Source organism: Loxodonta africana, chromosome 1 (assembly GCF_030014295.1).
Source record: "Loxodonta africana isolate mLoxAfr1 chromosome 1, mLoxAfr1.hap2, whole genome shotgun sequence".
Lineage (NCBI taxonomy): Eukaryota > Metazoa > Chordata > Mammalia > Proboscidea > Elephantidae > Loxodonta > Loxodonta africana.
In genome coordinates this window covers 140434993-140455196 of record NC_087342.1, presented here as the reverse complement: position 1 = coordinate 140455196, position 20204 = coordinate 140434993, and the positions used below count along the sequence as shown (strand labels likewise).

At 37.6% G+C, this 20204-nt stretch overlaps 1 protein-coding gene across 1 annotated transcript in view; it reads right to left on the bottom strand.

The window, feature by feature from the left end:
* IRAK1BP1 (interleukin 1 receptor associated kinase 1 binding protein 1) overlaps positions 1 to 20204 on the bottom strand; it is a 42714-nt gene that overhangs the window by 9671 nt on the left and 12839 nt on the right. The window contains exon 2 of the mRNA XM_003404384.4: positions 8206 to 8271. Within this exon, the coding sequence (XP_003404432.1) occupies positions 8206 to 8271 (66 nt within the window). The remainder of the gene's footprint in view (positions 1 to 8205; positions 8272 to 20204) is intronic.

Below are 20204 nucleotides of genomic sequence, written 5' to 3'. Positions count from 1 at the left end.
GATTTAACGTTAAAGTCTATTTTGTCAGAAATTAATATTGCCACTCCTGCTCTGTTTTGATTGTTGTTTGCTTGATATATTTTTTCCATCCTTTGAGTTTTAGTTTGTTTGTGTCTAAGGTGTGTCTCCTGTAGGCAGCATATAGACGGATCTTGTTTTTTAATCCATTCTGCCACTCTCTGTCTCTTTACTGATGCATTTAGTCCATTTACATTCACTGTAATTATGGATAGGTGTGAATTTAGTGCTATCATTTTGATGTCTTTTTTTGTGTATTGTTGACAGTTTCTTTTTCCCACTTGATTTTATGTGCTGAGTAGATTTTCTTTATATATTGTTCTTTCCTCATATTTGTTGTTGTTGATTTTGTTCCTGCTGAATCTCTATTTTTCCCTTGTATTTTATTTTGATGTGTAGGATAGTTGGTCTCCTTTGTGGTTACCTTATTATTTACCCCTATTTTTCTAAATTTAAAACTTTAATTTTTTTGTATCACCCTATCTTCCTCTCCACATGGAAGGTGTATGATTACATTTCTTAGTCCCTCTTTATTATTTTCATGTTGTCTTCTTTTATATAATAACACCGCTGTTACTCTGTTTTGGGCTTTTTTTTCTTTTTTATAATCTTGCTTTGTTTTTTTGGATTTCCCTGTCTGGGTTGACTTCTGGTTGCTCTGCCCAGTGTTCTAGTCTTGGGTTGATACCTGATATTATTGATTTTCTAACCAAAGAACACCCTTTAGTATTTCTTGTAGTTTTGGTTTGGTTTTTACGAATTCCCTCAACTTGTGTTTATCTGGAAATGTCTTAATTTCACCTTCATATTTAAGAGACAGTTTTGATGGATATATGATTCTTGGCAGGCAGTTTTTTTCCTTCAATTTTTAAAATATGTCATCCCATTGTCTTCTTGCCTTCATGGTTTCTGCCGAGTAGTCCAAGCTTATTCTTATTGGCTCTCCTTTGTAGGTGACTTTTCATTTATCCCTCGCTGCTCTTATAACTCTCTCTTTATCTTTAGTTTTGGCAAGCTTGATTATAATATGTCTTGGTGACTTTCTTTTAACATCTACCTTATGTGGAGTTCGATGAGCATCTTGCATAGGTATCTTCTCATCTTTCACAATATCAGGGAAGTTTTCTGCCAACAAATCTCAACAATTTTCGCTGTATTTTCTGTTATCCCTCCCTGTTCTGGTACTCCAATCACTCATAGGTTATTTCTCTTGATAAAGTCCCAGATGATTCTTAAGCTTTCTTCATTTTTTAAAATTCTTTTATCTGATTTTTCTTCAAATATATCAGTGCCAAGTGATTTTACGTTGAGTTCAGAAATTCTAGCTTCTACTTGCTCAGTTCTGCTCCTCTGACTTTCTACTGGGTTATCTAATTCTGTAGTTTTATTGTTAATCTTCTGAATTTCTGATTGCTGTCTATGGATTTTTCCAGCTTATTAAACTTTTCATTATGTTCCTGAATAATCTTTCTAATTTCTTCAGTTGCTTTATCTGTGTGTTCCTTGGCTTGTTCTGCATATTGCCTCATTTCCTTCCTGATGTCTTAAAGGGTTCTGTATATTAAACTTTTGTATTCTGCATCTGGTAATTCCAGGAATGCACTTTCACCTAGAAGATCCCTGGGTTCTTTGTTCTGAGAGCCTGTTGAGGTGATCACGGTCTGTTTCTTTATGTGACTTGATATTGACTGTTGTCTCCGAGCCATCTATAAGTTACTGTATTTAGTTTATGCTTGCTTACTGTGTCATAGTTGCTTGCTTTGTTTTGTTTTGGTATACCCCTATGGGTTGCTTGAGTGAGCTAGCTTGATTATTTTCACCTTTGGAGCTCTGGTGTCCTGTCCCTAGCTGGCTAGAGCGGTTATCAGGTATATCAGTCTAGGAGTCTGTTCAGTTTTCTTGTATGAATTCAGCTCAGGCTTCCAGGTAGCTGATCCTCAAGTGTGTGGTACAGGCTCTGCCCTACAGTCTTAGGGGGGAGGGGTGACTGGCGTATATACCGGTATCTGATTGTAGTAGTGGGTAACACTCTGAACAAGGCAGGGGGCTGAGAACCGACCCCCAAGTGTCTCTGAAGAAAACGCGTCTCTGTTCCTTAGAGTGTGCTGGTGGGTGGGTCCTGCAGAGGGACCATGGGCACCCAAAGTTTTTGGTTGTAAGGACTGGGAGGTACCAGTTATCTTTGGACCCCTGTCACAGGTGGCTGGGAGACCTGAGTGGAGCTACCAGTCCTTAGGTCCCTGATGTGGGCAGGTGAGGACCTTGTTTAATGGGCAAAGCAACGTCAAACATCAAACACCCACCTCTCTACCGCACAGCTGAAATGGTTGGAGTTTGTCAATAAGGGCCTGTTCTCCAGAAATAGGCCCACACAGGTCCATGCAGAAGGGAAACGTGCTCAAGGTCCATGGACGGTTTATGCCTGGACAGGACCCGCTTCTGTCCTGAGCTCCACGGTTAATGGAGCTAGCAAATTATCTTTTCCCCCCAATTGCAATTTTTTTTTCTTCCCCAAGTCCAGAAGGATGGCTCTAGGTGCTCACCAGGGTCTATCTCAGGCCCAGGGATTCAGCCACTGAAGCCGGCTTGGGGGTGGGGGTGCCGTGGTAAAATATACGCAAGTATGTAGCTTTTGCCGAGAGTGCCATTCTACTTAGGTTCTGGAGGTGTGAGTGGGCTGTGTGGCTGGCTGCTTCTCCCTGAAGAAACTGCAGCCGAACGCTAGTACCAGCCCACCGCCGCCGCTCCGGAAATGGTGCCTGAGGGCTCCCTGCGATTCAGGTCCAGTAACTCCTCTCCACTTCTGAACGGCCTCTTCCTCCCCTTGCCCCTCAGTTTGTTATCTAAGCTTGCCTTTGATGCTCAGGGCTCCCAGCTTGTAACAAGTATACTCATTTCACTTGTTTTTTTTGGGGTCTTTGTTGTAAAGAGGGTTTGACGGAAGCATCTGTCTATTCTGCCATTTTGGCTCCGCCCCCAGTTATAACTCTTTTGATATAATTGCTAATTCTAACATCTGTGTCAGTTCTGAGTTTAGATTGATTTTTGTCCTTATTATGGGTTGTATTTTCCTGTTACTTTGAATTCCTGGAAATCTTTGGTTAGCTGCTAGACACTGTAAGTTTTACCTTGTTGGGTATTTTTGTGTTCTTATAAATATTCTTTAGCTTTGTTTAAGAGATAGTTAAGTTACTTGGAAATTGATCTTTTTGGGTTTGCTTTTAAGATTGGATAGCTGGGACCACAGCAGTGCTAAGTCAAGGGATAATTTCTCTTCATTAATAAGGCAAAACACTTCAGTGATCTCTACCTCATGCCCTGTGAGGTGTGAGATTTTTTAATCTAGCTGTCAAGAACAGACACCGCTTTTGGCCCTGTATAAGCCCTGGGCGCCGTTCCCTCTAATCTTTTTGGGTGGTTCTTTTTCTAATATTAGGTCATTTCCTCATAATTTTGCTGATCCACATTCAGCTGAGTACTTGAGGAGAACCTTCTGTAGTTTCCTGAAGATCTTTCTCTGGGGTAGCTCTCTCTTCTGTAGCTCTCTTGGTCTCCCAGAACTCAGCTCTATTTCCTCAAGGAGTCAGCTATGCTCTGTCTGGGTTCCCCATCTCTATCACTACCTGGAAAATCTCTCAACACAGCGAGTTAGGATAACTCTAGGACTTGATTAATTTGTTTCCTGTCTTTTGGGGATCAATGTGCTTTATTGCCTGATGTCCATTGTCTCGAAAACCACTGTTTCATATATTTTGTCCATTTTTTGGTTGTTTCAGGTAGGATGGTAAATCTGGTCCCTGTTACTCTATCTTGGCCAGTACAGAAACCTCGTCTATCTTTTTAAGAGGAGTCTAATAGCATTTTTTTTTCTTTATTTTTAAAAACACTGTATGGGCTAAATATGTCTATTGGTCAAAATCAACCTCTTCCCCATCCCCACCCTCCATTGCCTCAAAATGACTATAGGCTTCATGGAGTAAGAAATATAGACAATTCTGAAACTAACCGACTTTCCATACTTTTATTTGCAAACCTTAAACACGGAAGAAATTCTCTTTCGCTGCTACATTTAATCTATTAACAACACCTGAAATGCACTGTCAAAAAGAGGAGTCAGAAATACGGAGACTTCTCCTTATGAATCCATTTGGTTTCTGTGCTTAGGACACTTCCTCCCTCCTCACCTCCTACTCACAACCTCGCATGCAATGATTGACAGTGTCTCAAAACAATACGTGGAAGTAGGAACTGGACTTAATTTCAGAGTTCAAAGGGTTTCTCTGCGATTGACCAAAATAGCTTCTAAGTGTTAACAAAAGCAAATCCTTACTATACTATATAAAATCCTTAGTATACTATACAAAAACCAAAACCTGTTGCCGTTAATTCCAATTCATAGCAACCCTACCGGACAGAGTAGAACTACCCCAAGTGGTTTCCAAGGAATGGTTAGTGGATTCGAACTGCTGACCTCTTGGTTAGCAGCCGAGCTCTTAACCACTGCACCACCAGGGCACCTCTATACTGTATTAGTGCACTTGAAAGCATTTTATTTTTAAAAATTAATACAGTATCTATACTAACAGATATTTAAAACAATAGCTTCCACTAGTAAGCTATAATAAACTGTTCACATTCTATTTTTTATCGAATTGACTGAAATAATGGAAAAACTGAATGTTCATAAGAAAAAAATAGGCTGCATGGTGGCTATTTCTTAACAATAATAGAGTAAAACTTTTACTTAAATTTGGGCTAAAGATAACAAGAATCTTCTCAAAACATTCTAATGTTTACACAGGTTATCTTTTTTTTTTCTTTACTACCACTGACCCCCCCCAAAAAAAACAAAACAACACACGCCAAACCCACTGCTGTCAAGTTGATTGCAATTCACAGTGACCCTAAAGGGCAGAGAATTGCCCAATATGGTTTCCAAGGGAGCAGACTGCCACATCTTTCTCCCAGGGAGTGGCTGGTGGGTTTGAACTGCTGACCTTTCTGTTAGCAGCCAAGCATTTAACCACTGTGCCCCCAGGGCTAGGCTTCCAACCTCTTGTAGCTAGGGAATACTCACTGATCTAAAGATATATAAAATATTATTAAATGTAAATATAACTGCATATGGTCAGTGGAGTCCTTGGTGGTGGAAACAGTTAAGTGCTTGGCTACTAGCCAAAAGGTTGGAGGTTCAAACCTTGGAAGAAATGCCTGGTGATCTATTTCCTAAAGGTTAAAACCATGAAAATCCTATGAAGTATAGTTCTACTCTGCAACACACAGGGTAACCATGAGTAGGAACTGACTCAACAGCAACTGGTTTGGCTTAGTTTTGGTTATATGGCCAGCAGCCCTATGATTCAGTGTGTTGTGGTACCAATAAAACCAAGATTCCAGGTGCAATCTCTTAATGGTTTGGTTTGGGAGACAATACAGTTGAGGCACCAATATTGATTTTGCTCTTTTCTCTTTAATGACAGAGCTAACAAGTTTTAGGTGGGTATTGGCACTTCATTTCTGAGTCTCCCTTGCAGCTAAGTGTGGCCAGGAAACTGAGTTCTGGCTAAAGAAATGTAAGCAATAATGGATCAAGTCCTTAAAAAGAATGGCTCTCAGTTCCCCTTGACTTTTCTCCTTTCGTACTGGTTGAGACGCCAATATGATATGATGGTGGGAGGTGGAGCAGCCACCTAGGATACAGAGATGGAAGCTGTGGTTAAGGATGTACAGCTTATTCTCACGGTTAAAAGACAGACACATTCCTTTATCTTGCTTAAGACACTGTGTTTTTAAGTCTTTTTATTATAATAGTTTAGATTGTTCCCTAATACAGGTGGTTATTATTACTATATATTAATAGCTATATATTTCAGGTATAATCTGTTAAAATGGGATCCTCCCTGCTATTATTTCAGCTAATCAGCAGTAGCAGTGCTATGCAAAAATGTTTCATCTTGGCCCTCACTTGCTGCAGTTTTAAAGTCTACTTTCATACTAGGGGTATAAAAGTCAATTGGAAGCAATTTTTTAAATCCTCAAAAACCATTGTTTTATTGTAATACAATATTTCTTTTTCCTAAACATTGCCACTTACTGCAGATCCTCAACTCAGATATTCTCTTCAAAAGCCAGGCTTATAAAATCCCTCTGAAACTGAGACTGCATGACATCAAAACAGCATGATGAAGTGGAAAGAGTACTGACACAGAAATCACAAAGCCAAGGTTTAATCCAATACCATTCACCCTATACAAAACCATTAATCTATTCTTAAATGAATCACTTAATTCTCAACCTTTAATATTCTTACATTGAAAACAAGGGGAAGCAGCCAGGTAGGTGGCAGGTGAAAGGATCTCTAAAGTATCTTTCAGGATGAAAATCTCAGGTATTATGTAAAAGGCAATGTTCTACCATCTAATCTTATTCCATACATTTAACTGTCCATGAGGACACTGGAATATGTTAGACATAAAGTTTGACTGCTTGTTACAACTATAGCTACAAATCCATACACCATTCTTTATGTACAGATTGACATACTTTGTACCTTCTGATCCATCAGCCCTCCTGGGCTCCACTGACTGTTGGTGTTGACCTAAAGACGATTATCTATTAGATTGTGTGATTCAAGGGTTGTGCTATTAGGAAGTCCTATACAAAATATGATCAGATCTGCTGTTAAGATATATGAATGAAAAACAAAAAAAATCAAGTAAAGCAGAAGGAAGAGAAGCAGACTTCAGCAAGTCTTTAATTATGTGTCCTAGCAAAACAAGCAGCTTTAATACGTTCTTTCTCTACTGGAAAGATCAGTCCCTAAGAACAACATTGCAGTTTTCCATGATGCCTGGCTATGTGGTTGCCAAGAGTGTTTCCTTTTCCTCCTAAACCCAACGTCCTCAAAGGTAATAATAACTACTGGAGAAATGCTATAACGTACTCCCAGCTTCTAATCTCTACAATTTGGATCCTTATAGACTGCTCTTCATCCTGTTTTAGAAGATATTTTTCTGTTCCCATTGCTACAAAATAACTTTTTCCAAATGGATCCCTGAATTTATCATGTCTAATTTAGAAATTCCTTGGGGTAGTTAAATTTTAAGTGGAAAAGTCACAAAACTATAAAAAATATTGAGGCAACAGAGTATAGTGGAAATTACTATCTCAAGAGGTAAGAAGTCATTTTTCTTTCTAATTCTTGTTATGTGGTCTTCCAAAAGTCTGAGACTGAGCAACCTGAGTCTAAGTTCATACCCTTAAAATTAAGAAAAATAATGTATTATCTGCCTGAAGGTAATACGGATAAGCAAATACAGTTAAGTAAAATAAAACCAGGCGACTTCTTGAGGTATTTTTCAGCTCTAAAGATAAAGATTTTTCTGACTAGATAAACAAGATTCCACTCAGACCCCACTCTAATTCCTATGACACGAAGGCATCACGGTCTAGGAACATACCCCAATATGTTAGAAATCAGAAACTGGTAGCAGTCCTGTAACCTAATCATAACTAGAACATACTCTGATTTATAAAATTCTGATTCACAAAGCTTTAAAGTAAGTAAAAAAATACAACAGTTGTGGGAACTAAATGTTATCACTAATTGAGTGTACTGAAAAGTTTCATTCCTGCAAAGGTTGAATAGGTTTATTTTTAAATGATCCTTAACTTACCACAAAACAATAAAATTGCATTGTGAAACAAAGGATGACTGAAGTGTTTCAATCCTTTATGTTATGACTTTATTAATTTGCTTTTTATCTGAAAAGAAGAAATTTCTCTCTTGTAATGTTTCTTGCTCACTAGGATATAATATTGCTCAAATTTTATTCAGGTAGTAATTAAGTGTTGCATCTCCCCTGCTTTTTTTTTTTATTATTGTAGTAAAAATTTATATAACAAAAAATTAGCCAATTCAGCATTTTTTACATGTACAATTCGGTGACACTGATTATGTTCTTCGTGTTGTCTCCTACTTTTATTTCACTCCAAAACAATTTCTTAAATAAATCTCAAATTTCTTTGAAAAAGCTTACAGTTATGCAACACTAAAAATAATTTGGGATAGATAATCTTTTATCAATACCATGAAAAGCATTCCTCTTACATATTTCAAGAATAAAAACAGATGACAAATTGTCCCCACAATGTCATGGGGTTTTCAATTATTTGTTAACTACATACCTCTGCTTCCATATGATAAGCATTTTCTACTCTTCTAAAATCCTTTGTCACTGTTATATTTTCTGCCTGAAACAAAGTATAAGAGTATGATTACTTAAAGTTTGCTTACTAAATGCAACTGCTCCGAAACATAAATTAGAAACCTAGCGAAAGTACGCAGAAAGAACTGTTTTGCCTGATGTTTTAAAACTTTAAAAGTGACATCAAATAAATTCAGAAGAAACCTAAAAACATTTTTTGAACTTTCGTAACTGTTACTCCATTCGCAGTAATTTTTATAGTAACTTGTACACAAAGTATGAACTTAGGATGGTATATGGATATACTCTATGTAGAATGTATGAGGAATTATTTGTACATAATTTCGAATACTACAGGAGTATTAGATTTTTAAAGATATGTTTAACTTATAAATAATGTAACACAAATTTACTGAATATCTATTATCTGTAACTTTGGGCAAGCTGTTCAACTTCTGTTGAGCTTTAGTTTCCACATTTTAATACTCAGATTAATACCATGTACACCACATAAATTGTTTTGTGGATTTAATGAGAAATTGTACATAAAGTACTTGGCCAGATAAGCACTAAGAAAAAGTAGATGCTAGCAAATAAGATATAAATGTTTCCTTTAATACTGGACCCAGGCCAGTTTGTTTTCGGAAAAGTACCACTGATGCTTTTTTGATTTTCTGTGTAAATACAGAGTACATTTTGACTAAAATGTTGAATTTCTTACTTACTTTTCAAAAGGATTTTTAAAAAAATTTACAGAAATGAACTCTTCATCTACACTCATCTTTGGGGTCAGGCAGAACTTATATTGTGTAAGTCTTTATATCTTTCAAAATATATGCTAAAAAAAATAATGACTAACTATCCCCAGTAATGATTTAATTATAAGTTATTCTGTAGCGGATACAGCTGCATCTGTATTTTAAGATATTGACTAATTTATAGAAGTTTGTTATCAAGAAAAATTCCAAAAGGTTTTATTTTCACTGGGATTTTGACTCAAGTTCCAGTTTTAGCTCTGATAATAACGTCTATCATACTCCAGTGAAAATATGAATTTTGTTTTAAACTATAAAGACAATACCTGCTCATTGTAGAAAATTTAGAATACAGATAAAGTAGAACTGCATATAATGCTTGCAGTTTTTTTCATTTGATCTTCATGAAACTTCTCTGTCATTCAATATTCTTTTATGACATTTAAGCTTATCTTTCATTTCTAGATGTCTCTTTTTGGTTTGTTTTATTCCTACTTTATTTTATAAATACATATAAAACTTCTGATTGAAAATTATTAGAGAAATAGTTTCAGGAAAGATACATGAAAAGTATCTTATTGTTACTTTTTTTTTTTTTTTAACAGTGTTACTGTTCTTATAAAAAAGATGACAGCTGCCGTTGAGTCAACTCCAACTCATGGCAACCTTATGTAAAACAGAATGAGACGCTAACTGGTCTTGCATCATTCCTCACTGGCCGTCTGCTTCACCAAGCAGTGATTGATTCCTCCTGAGAAGATATCCAAAGCAAGTGAATCAGACAAGGTTCTATTGTGATCATATGGTTTCCATTCGCTAATTTTTGGAAGAAGATCACTAGGCCTCTCTTCCTAGTCTGTCTCAGTATGGAAGCTCTGCTGAAACCTGTCCACCATGCTGATATCTGAAATACCAGTGATATAGGTTCCTGCATCACAGCAACATGCAAGCTTCCACATTATGACAGACAGATGGTGGTTTATAAAAATAAATATGCTAAATAAAATCTTAATATTGGAGAAAAAAGTAAAAATGTCCCCAAGATCCATTACTGTTAATATTTCTAGTAAACATTTTAGTAATCATCTTTCAATGCCTATATCTAAATCTGTAGACATTTTTATACGTAAATAAAATTATACTTTTCACATACTGTTCTGTAACCTACTCTGTTTTTGAACATCCTTTTTATTTTGGGATAATTTTAGATTAATGAAAAAGTTGCCAAGATTTCCCATACGCCCAAGTTTGAGATTCCTTTAATGTTATCATCTTATATTGTTACTATAGAATGTTTGTCAAAACTAAGAAACCAACATAGGTATATTAACACTGATGAAACTCCAGGCCTTATTTGAGTTTCACCAGTTTCTCATTAATGTCTTTTTTCTATTCTAGGATCCAAGCCATGATACCACATTGCATTAATCTGTCATATCTCCTTAGTCTCCCCTGGTCTGTGACAGTTGCCTGGTTTCTGATGACCTTGAGGAGCCCTGGTGGTGCACTAGTTAACAGCTTGGCTGCTAACCAAAAGGTCAGCAGTTTGAATCCACCAGTCAGTCCTTGGAAACTCTATGAGGCAGTTCTACTTTGTTCTATAGGGTTGCTGTGAGTCAGAATCGACTCAAAAGCAATGGGTTTGGCTTGGTTTGTGGTCATGACCTTGAAAGTTTTGAGGTGTATTGGTCAGGTATTTTGCAGAATATCCTTCAAGGGTCTGTCTGATGTTTTGCACGATTAGACTGGGGTTATGGGTTTGAGAGGAGTCCCTTGATGGTGCAAACAGTTAAGCACTTGACTACTAGCCAAAACGTTGGCAGTTTAAACCCACCCAGAGGAGACTTGTAAGACAGGCCTGGTGCTCTGCTTCTAAAAGTTGACAGCCTCGAAAACCCTTTGAAGCAGTTCTACTACACACATGGGGTTGCAGTGAGTTAAAAATAGACAGCAACTTATGGCAACAACATCATGAGTCAGAATGAACTCAACAGCAACTGGTAATTTTGATTTTGGTATGGATTTGAGAAAGAATACCATAGAGGTTGAACTGTGCTTATCATATCAGGGGGACATGATATTCCCATGCTATTAACACTTGATCATTTGATTAGGATAATGTTTACCAGGTTTCTTCACTGCAAAGTTACTATTTTTCCCCTTCCATACTCTATTCATTGGAGGCAAGTCACTAAGTTCAGTCCAAACCCAATCAATAAATGCTATGTTCTTTTTTTTTTTGTTGCTCAAATTGTAGCTTTGGCCATTGGGATTTCTTTCAGGTTGGCCTGTATATCCCTTTGACGTATCCTCATCCTTTTATTTGTTGAGCATTTCCTTACTATTTGGTACTATGAGATATTCTAGGCTCATCTTGTATTTTTCCTGCCCCCGCCCCAGAATCTCCATTTTTCCATGAAGCCCAAGTTCCTTTTATTGGAGAATGGTATTTAAAACCAAGATCTAGGTATTGAGTGCTTGTTGCTATTTAGGTGTCATTCCTTCTAGGCCTTCTTAGTGGACAGAGCTATGTAATATGTGTATGTATAATAACTCATATATATATTTATAATTGTTTCTATTGATCCATACAGTAATCTAAACATGAGTTCATGCTAATGCTTCTCATTCTAATTCAGAACCTGAGAGTCCATTCTACGCTTCCCTTATTGCTTATCTGTAACCTCCCTCTTCAATAGTAAAAAACCCGGCTTCCACCATCCACCATCCATTGACTTAGTATACATATAAAGTATACTAGCACGGGCAGTTCCCATTCTTAAATCTGTCTTTAAGTCAAACTGGTACTTAAGTCGGGACAGTAAAGTATGATTCATGTCTAACATTAGTCAATGTTTATCTTAGTGTATAGTATATAGTGTACCTATCTATGGATAAACACTTCCAGATACACTAAAACACCTTTAACATAAAACTGTAATAATAATAACGTTTTGATGCGTGTTGCAAAGTAGCACCTGTTCTTATGAAAAATTGTTGCTGTTGTTGTTAGGTGCCATCAAGTTGGTTCCGACTCATAGTGACCCTATGTACCACAGAACGAAACGCTGCCCAGTCCTGCGCCATCCTCACAATCGTTATGCTTGAGCCCATTGTTGCAGCCACTGTGTCAATCCATCTTGTTGAGGGTCTTCCTCTTTTCCACTGACCCTGTACTTTATACCAAGCATGATGTCCTTCTCCAGGAACTGATCCCTCCTGACAATATGTCCAAAGTACGTAAGACGCAGTCGCACCATCCTTGTTTCTAAGGAGCATTCTGGTTATATTTCTTCCAAGACAGACTTGTTAGTTCCTTTGGCAGTCCATGGTGTATTTAATATTCTTCACCAGCACCACAATTCAAAGACGTCAATTCTTCTTCGGCCTTCCTTTTTCACTGTCCATCTTTCACATGCATATGATATGATTGAAAATACCATAGCTTGGGTCAGGCGCACCTTAGTCTTCGGTGACATCTTTGCTTTTCAACACTTTAAAGAAGTCCTTTGGAGATTTGAGGTGTAATCCATACTGAAGGCTGTGGTCTTTGATCTTCATCAGTAAGTGCTTCAAGTCTTCTTCCGTTTCAACAAGCAAGGTTGTGTCATCTGCATAACGCAAGCTGTTAGTGAGTCTTCCTCTAATCCTGATGCCCCATTCTTCTTCATATAGTCCAGCTTCTTTCCTGACTTTAAACCACTCAGCATCCCTTTGTTCTGTCTGAGCAACTGCCTCTTGATCTATGTACAGGTTCCTCATGAGCAAAATTAAGTGTTCTGGAATTCTCACTCTCTGCAATGTCATCCATAATTTGTTATGATTCACACAGTCGAATGCCTTTGCATAGTCAATAAAACACAGGTAAACATCCTTCTGGTATTCTCTGCTTTCAGCCAGGACCCATGTGACATCAGCAATGATATCCCTGGTTCCACATCCTCTTCTGAATCTGGCCCGAATTTCTGGCAGTTCCCTGTCTATATACTGCTGCAGCTATTTTTGAATGATTGTCAGCAAAATTTTGCTTGTGTGTGATATTAATGATATTGTTTGATAATTTCTGCATTCGGCTGGATCACTTTTCTTGGGAATAGGCATAAATATGAGCACTTCAGTGCTGCATCCGTTTCTTGAAACATCACAACTGATATTCCATCAACTCCTAGAGCCTTGTTTTTTGCCAATGCCTTCAGTGCAGCTTGGACTTCATCCTTCAGTACCATTGGTTCCTGAACCATTGTATGTACCTCAAAAATTAATAGGCTTTACAGGGTTCGTAAGTATGGGTTATACGAAAGTTACACATTTCTAAGCATGGGACTGCCTGTATACATACAAAGTATACTGGTATAAAGTATACAACCGTAGTATACGTATAGTCTCAGAACTGCTAACCTGTACCCCATGAGAAACAAATTTACTAACTATAGTACAGTGTTCATGTACATTTCCTTTAGTTTTTAACCTTAGAGCTTCCAGTCGAAGTGGCATTTTCCAGAGTTACTTATATCACTCCTTTTCTCCTACCTCCTTCAGTGCAGTTATGACAAACATTTGTAATACAGTTAGATTCAATTACCACAATCTAAATTCTATCCTGGGATCCTCTGATACCTTTGAGATGCCCCCACCTCCCCCTTTTTTTTTTTTTAATTAATTTTTATTAAGCTTCAAGTGAACATTTACCATTCCAATCAGTCTGTCACAGGTAGGTTTACATACATCTTACTCCCTTCTCCCACTTGCTCTCCCCCTATTGAGTCAGCCCTTACAGTCTCTCGTTTCGTGCCAATTTTGCCATCTTCCCTCTCTCTCTATCTTCCCATCCCCCCTCCAGTCAAGAGTTGCCAACACACTCTCCAGTGTCCACCTGATTTAATTAGCTCTCTCTTCATCAGCATCTCTCTCCCCCCCACTGACCAGTCCTTTTCATGCCTGATGATTTGTCTTCGGGGATGGTTCCTGTCCTGTGTCATCAGAAGTTCTGGGGAGCATTGTCTCTGGGATTCCTCTAGTCTCAATCATACCATTAGGTATGTTCTTTTCATGAGAATTTGGGGTCTGTATCCCATTGGTCTCCTGCTCCCTCAGGAGTTGTCTGTTGTGTTCCCTGAGAGGGCAGACATCGATTGTGGCCGGGCACCAACTAGTTCTTCTGGTCTCAGGATAATGTAGGTCTCTGGTTCATGTGGCCCTTTCTGTCTCTTGGGTTCTTAGTTGTCGTGTGACCTTGGTGTTCTTCCTTTGCCTTTGCTCCAGGTGGGTTGAGACCAATTGATGTATCTTAGATGGCCGCTTATTGGCATTTAGGACCCCAGGCGCCACAATTCAAAGTGGGATGCAGAATGTTTTCATAATAGAATTATTTTGCCCATTGACTTAGAAGTCCCCTCAAACCAAGTTCCCCAGACCCCAGCCCCTGCTCCGCTGACCTTTGAAGCTTTCATTTTATCCCGGAAACCTCTTTGCTTTTAGTCCAGTCCAATTAGGCTGACCTTCCTTGTATTGAGTGTTGTCTTTCCCTTCACCCAAAGCAGTTCTTATCTACAGATTGATCAATAAAAAGCTCTCTCCCTCCCTCCCCGCTTTGTAACCACAAAAGTATGTATTCTTCTCCGTTTTTTCTATTTCTCAAGATCTTATAATAGTGGTCTTATACAATATTTGTCCTTTTGCAACTGACTCATTTCGCTCAGCATAATGCCTTCCAGATTCCTCCATGTTATGAAATGTTGCAGAGATTCGTCACTGTTCTTTATCGATGCGTAGTATTCCATTGTGTGAATATACCACAATTTATTTACCCATTCATCCGTTGACGGACATCTTGGTTGCTTCCAGCTTTTTGCTATTGTAAACAGAGCTGCAATAAACATGGGTGTGCATATATCTGTTTGTGTGAAGGCTCTTGTATCTCTAGGGTATATTCCGAGGAGTGGGATTTCTGGGTTGTATGGTAGTTCTATTTCTAACTGTTTAAGATAACGCCAGATGGATTTCCAAAGTGGTTGTACCATTTTACAATCCCACCAGCAGTGTATGAGAGTTCCAATCTCTCCGCAGCCTCTCCAACATTTATTATTTTGTGTTTTCTGGATTAATGCCAGTCTAGTTGGTGTGAGATGGAATCTCATCGTAGTTTTAATTTGCATTTCTCTAATGGCTAATGATCGGGAGCATTTTCTCATGTATCTGTTGGCTGCCTGAATATCTTCTTTAGTGAAATGTGTGTTCATCTCCTTTGCCCACTTCTTGATTGGGTTGTTTGTCTTTTTGTGGTTGAGTTTTGACAGAATCATGTAGATTTTAGAGATCAGGTGCTGGTCTGAGATGTCATAGCTGAATATTCTTTCCCAGTCTGTAGATGGTCTTTTTACTCTTTTGGTGAAATCTTTAGATGAGCATAGGTGTTTGATTTTTAGGAGCTCCCAGTTATCTGGTTTCTCTTTATCATTTTTGGTAATGTTTTGTATTCTGTTTATGCCCTGTATTAGGGCTCCTAGGGTTGATCCTATTTTTTCTTCCATGATCTTTATCGTTTTAGCCTTTATGTTTAGGTCTTTGATCCACTTGGAGTTAGTTTTTGTGCATGGTGTGAGGTATGGGTCCTGTTTCATTCTTTTGCAAATGGATATCCAGGTATGCCAGCACCATTTGTTAAAAAGGCTATCATTTCCCCAATTGACTGACACTGGTCCTTTGTCAAATATCAGCTGCTCATACGTGGATGGATTTATATCTGGGTTCTCAATTCTGTTCCATTGGTCTATGTGCCTGTTGTTGTACCAGTACCAGGCTGTTTTGACTACTGTGGCTGTATAATAGGTTCTGAAATCAGGTAGAGTGAGGCCTCCCACTTTCTTCTTCTTTTTCAGTAATGTTTTGCTTATCCGGGGGTTCTTTCCCTTCCATATGAAATTAGTGATTTGTTTCTCTATCCCCTTAAAGTATGACATTGGTATTTGGATTGGAAGTGCGTTATATGTATAGATGGCTTTTGGTAGGATAGACATTTTTACTATGTTAAGTCTTCCTATCCATGAGCAGGGTATGTTCTTCCACTTAAGTATGTCCTTTTGAATTTCTTGTAGCAGAGTTTTATAGTTTTCTTTGTATAGGTCTTTTACATCCTTGGTAAGATTTATTCCTAAGTATTTTATCTTCTTGGGGGCTACTGTGAATGGTATTGATTTGGTTATTTCCTCTTCGGTATTCTTTTTGTTGATGTAGAGGAATCCAAGTGATTTTTGTATGTTTATTTTATATCCTGAGACACTTCCAAACTCTTCTATTAGTTTCAGTAGTTTTCTGGAGGATTCCTTAGGGTTTTCCATGTATACGATCATGTCATCTGCAAATAGTGATAACTTTACTTCCTCCTTACCAATCTGGATACCCTTTATTTCTTTGTCTAGCCTAATTGCCCTGGCTAGGACTTCAAGTACGATGTTGAATAAGAGTGGTGATAAAGGGCATCCTTATCTGGTTCCCGTTCTCAAGAGAAATGCTTTCAGGTTCTTTCCATTTAGAGTGATATTGGCTGTTGGCTTTGCATAGATGCCCTTTATTATGTTGAGGAATTTTCCTTCTATTCCTATTTTGGTAAGAGTTTTTATCATAAATGGGTGTTGGACTTTGTCAAATGCCTTTTCTGCATCTATTGATAAGATCATGTGGTTTTTATCTTTTGTTTTATTTATGTGATGGATTACATTAATGGTTTTTCTGATACTAAACCAGCCTTGCATACCTGGTATAAATCCCACTTGATCAGGGTGAATTATTTTTTTGATGTGTTGTTGGATTCTATTGGCTAGAATTTTGTTGAGGATTTTTGCATCTATGTTCATGAGGGATATAGGCCTAAAATTTTGTTTTTTTGTAATGTCTTTACCTGGTTTTGGTATCAGGGAGATGGTAGCTTCATAGAATGAGTTGGGTAGTATTCCGTCTTTTTCTATGCTTTGAAATACCTTCAATAGTAATGGTGTTAAGTCTTCTCTGAAGGTTTGGTAGAACTCTGCAGTGTAGCTGTCTGGGCCAGGACTTTTTTTTGTTGAAAGTTTTTTGATTACCGTTTCAATCTCTTTTTTTGTTATGGGTCTATTTAGTTGTTCTACTTCTGAATGTGTTAGTTTAGGTAGGTAGTATTGTTCCAAGAATTTATCCATTTCTTCTAGGTTTTCAAATTTGTTAGAGTACAATTTTACATAGTAATCTGAAATGATTCTTTTAATTTCATTTGGTTCTGTTGTGATGTGGTCCTTCTCGTTTCTTATTTGGGTTATTTGTTTCCTTTCCTGTATTTCTTTAGTCAGTCTAGCCAATGGTTTATCAATTTTGTTAATTTTTTCAAAGAACCAGCTTTTGGCTTTGTTAATTCTTTCAATTGTTTTTCTGTTCTCTAATTCATTTAGTTCAGCTCTAATTGTTATTATTTGTTTTCTTCTGGTGCCTGATGGGTTCTTTTGTTGCTCACTTTCTATTTGTTCAAGTTGTTGGGACAGTTCTCTGATTTTGGTTCTTTCTTCTTTTTGTATGTGTGCTTTTATCAATATAAATTGGCCTCTGAGCACTGCTTTTGCTGTGTCCCAGAGGTTTTGATAGGAAGTATTTTCATTCTCGTTGCTTTCTAAGAATTTCCTTATTCCCTCCTTGATGTCTTCTATAACCCAGTCTTTTTTCAGGAGGGTATTGTTCATTTTCCAAGTATTTGATTTCTTTTCCCTAGTTTTTCTGTTATTGATTTCTAGCTTCATTGCCTTGTGGTCTGAGAAGATACTTTGTAATATTTCGATGTTTTGGATTCTGCAAAGATTTGTTTTATGACCTAATATGTGGTCTATTCTAGAGAATGTTCCATGTGCACTAGAAAAAAAAGTATATTTTGCAGCAGTTGGGTGGAGAGTTCTGTATAAGTCAATGAGGTCAAGTTGGTTGATTGTTGTAAGTAGGTCTTCTGTGTCTCTATTGAGCTTCTTACTGGATGTCCTGTCCTTCTCCGAAAGTGGTGTGTTGAAATCTCCTACTGTAAATGTGGAGGTGTCTATCTCGCTTTTCAATTCTGTTAAAATTTGATTTATGTATCTTGCAGCCCTGTCATTGGGTGCGTAAATATTTAATATGGTTATGTCTTCCTGATCAATTGTCCCTTTTATCATTATATAGTGTCCTTATCTTTTGTGGTGGATTTAAGTTTAAAGTCTATTTTGTCAGAAATTAATATTGCTACTCCTTTTTTGCTTATTGTTTGCTTGATATATTTTTTTTCCATCCTTTGAGTTTTAGTTTGTTTGTGTCTCTAAGTCTAAGGTGTGTCTCTTGTAGGCAGCATATAGATGGATCGTGTTTCTTTATCCAGTCCGTGACTCTCTGTCTCTTTATTGGTGCATTTAGTCCATTTACATTCAGCGTAATTATAGATAAATAAGTTTTTAGTGCTGTCATTTTGATGCCTTTTCATGTGTGTTGTTGGCCATTTCATTTTTCCACATGCTTTTTTGTGCAGAGACGTTTTTCTTAGTAGCTTGTGAGATCCTCATTTTCATAATGTTTAACTTTGTGTTTGTTGAGTCGTTACGTTTTTCTTGAGTTATGGAATTGATATTCCTTTTTGTGGTTACCTTATTATTTACCCCTATTTTTCTAAGTAAAAACCTAACTTGTATCTTTCTATATCCCCTTGTATCCCTCTCCATCTGGCAGTTCAATGCCTCCTATATTTAGTCCCTCTTTTTGATTATTGTGATCGTTTATCTATTGATTTCCATGATTTCCTGTTATGTGTATTATTTTGTTTATTTATTTATTTTTTAGAATTAGTCTTAATTTGTTTGTTTTTGTGCTTTCCCTATTCGAGTTGCGTTGATATCAGGACGTTCTGTTTTGTGACCTTGTATTGTGCTGGTACCTGATATTATTGGTCATCAGGCCAAACAATCTGCTTTAGCACTTCTTGCAGTCTTGGTTTAGTTTTTGCAAATTCTCTAAACTTGTGTTTATCTGTAAATATCTTAATTTCTCCTTCATATTTCATAGAGAGTTTTGCTGGATATATGATCCTTGGTTGGCAGTTTTTCTCATTCAGTGCTCTGTATACGTCGTCCCATTCCCTTCTTGCCTGCATGGTTTCTGCTGAGTAGTCTGAACTTATTCTTATTGATTCTCCCTTGAAGGATACCTTTCTTTTCTCCCTGGCTGCTTTTAAAATTTTCTGTTTGTCTTTGGTTTTGGCAAATTTGATGATAATATGTCTTGGTGTTTTTCTTTTTGGATCAATCTTAAATGGGGTTCGATGAGCATCTTGGATAGATATCCTTTCGTCTTTCATGATGTCAGGAAAGTTTTGTGTCAGGAGTTCTTCAACTATTTTCTCTGTGTTTTCTGTCCCCCCTCCCTGTTCTGGGACTCCAATCACTGGCAAGTTATCCTTCTTGATAGAGTCCCACATAATTCTTAGGGTTTCTTCATTTTTTTTAATTCTTTTATCTGATTTTTTTTCAGCTATGTTGGTGTTGATTCCCTGATCCTCCAGTAGTCCCAGTCTACATTCTAATTGCTTGAGTCTGCTCCTCTGACTTTCTATTGCGTTGTCAAATTCTGTAATTTTATTGTTAATCTTTTGGATTTCTACATGCTGTCTCTCTATGGATTCTTGCAACTTATTAATTTTTCCACTATGTTCTTGAATAATCTTTTTGAGTTCTTCACCAGTTTTATTAGTGTGTTCCTTGGCTTTTTCTGCATTTATCCTAATTTCATTTGTGATATCTTTAAGCATTCTGTAAATTAGTTTTTTATATTCTGTATCTGATAATTCCAGGATTGTATCTTCATTTGGAAGGATTTTGATTCTTTTGTTTGGGGGGTTGGAGAAGCTGTCATGGTCTGTTTCTTTATGTGGTTTGATATGGACTGCTGTCTCCGAGCCATCACTGGGAAACTAGATTTTCCAGGTAATCAGCTAAAAAAAAAATGCCGTCAGATCCCTATCTGAATTCTCCCTCTGGCTCCCGGTATTCGGATTTTAATGGAGCCGCCTGGGGAGGGTGGGGGAGGGATCAGAGAGCTAGGAGTGTAGCACCACAGAATATAGAGCTGAACACCGCATTCACACTCCGCCCCCGCCCGCCAAAGTCCGGGTGGGACGGCTTTCCGGCTAGGACACTGCTTTCCCTGCTCAGAGACCAGTCACTTCCTCCTGGGGTCTTCTCCCTCCGGT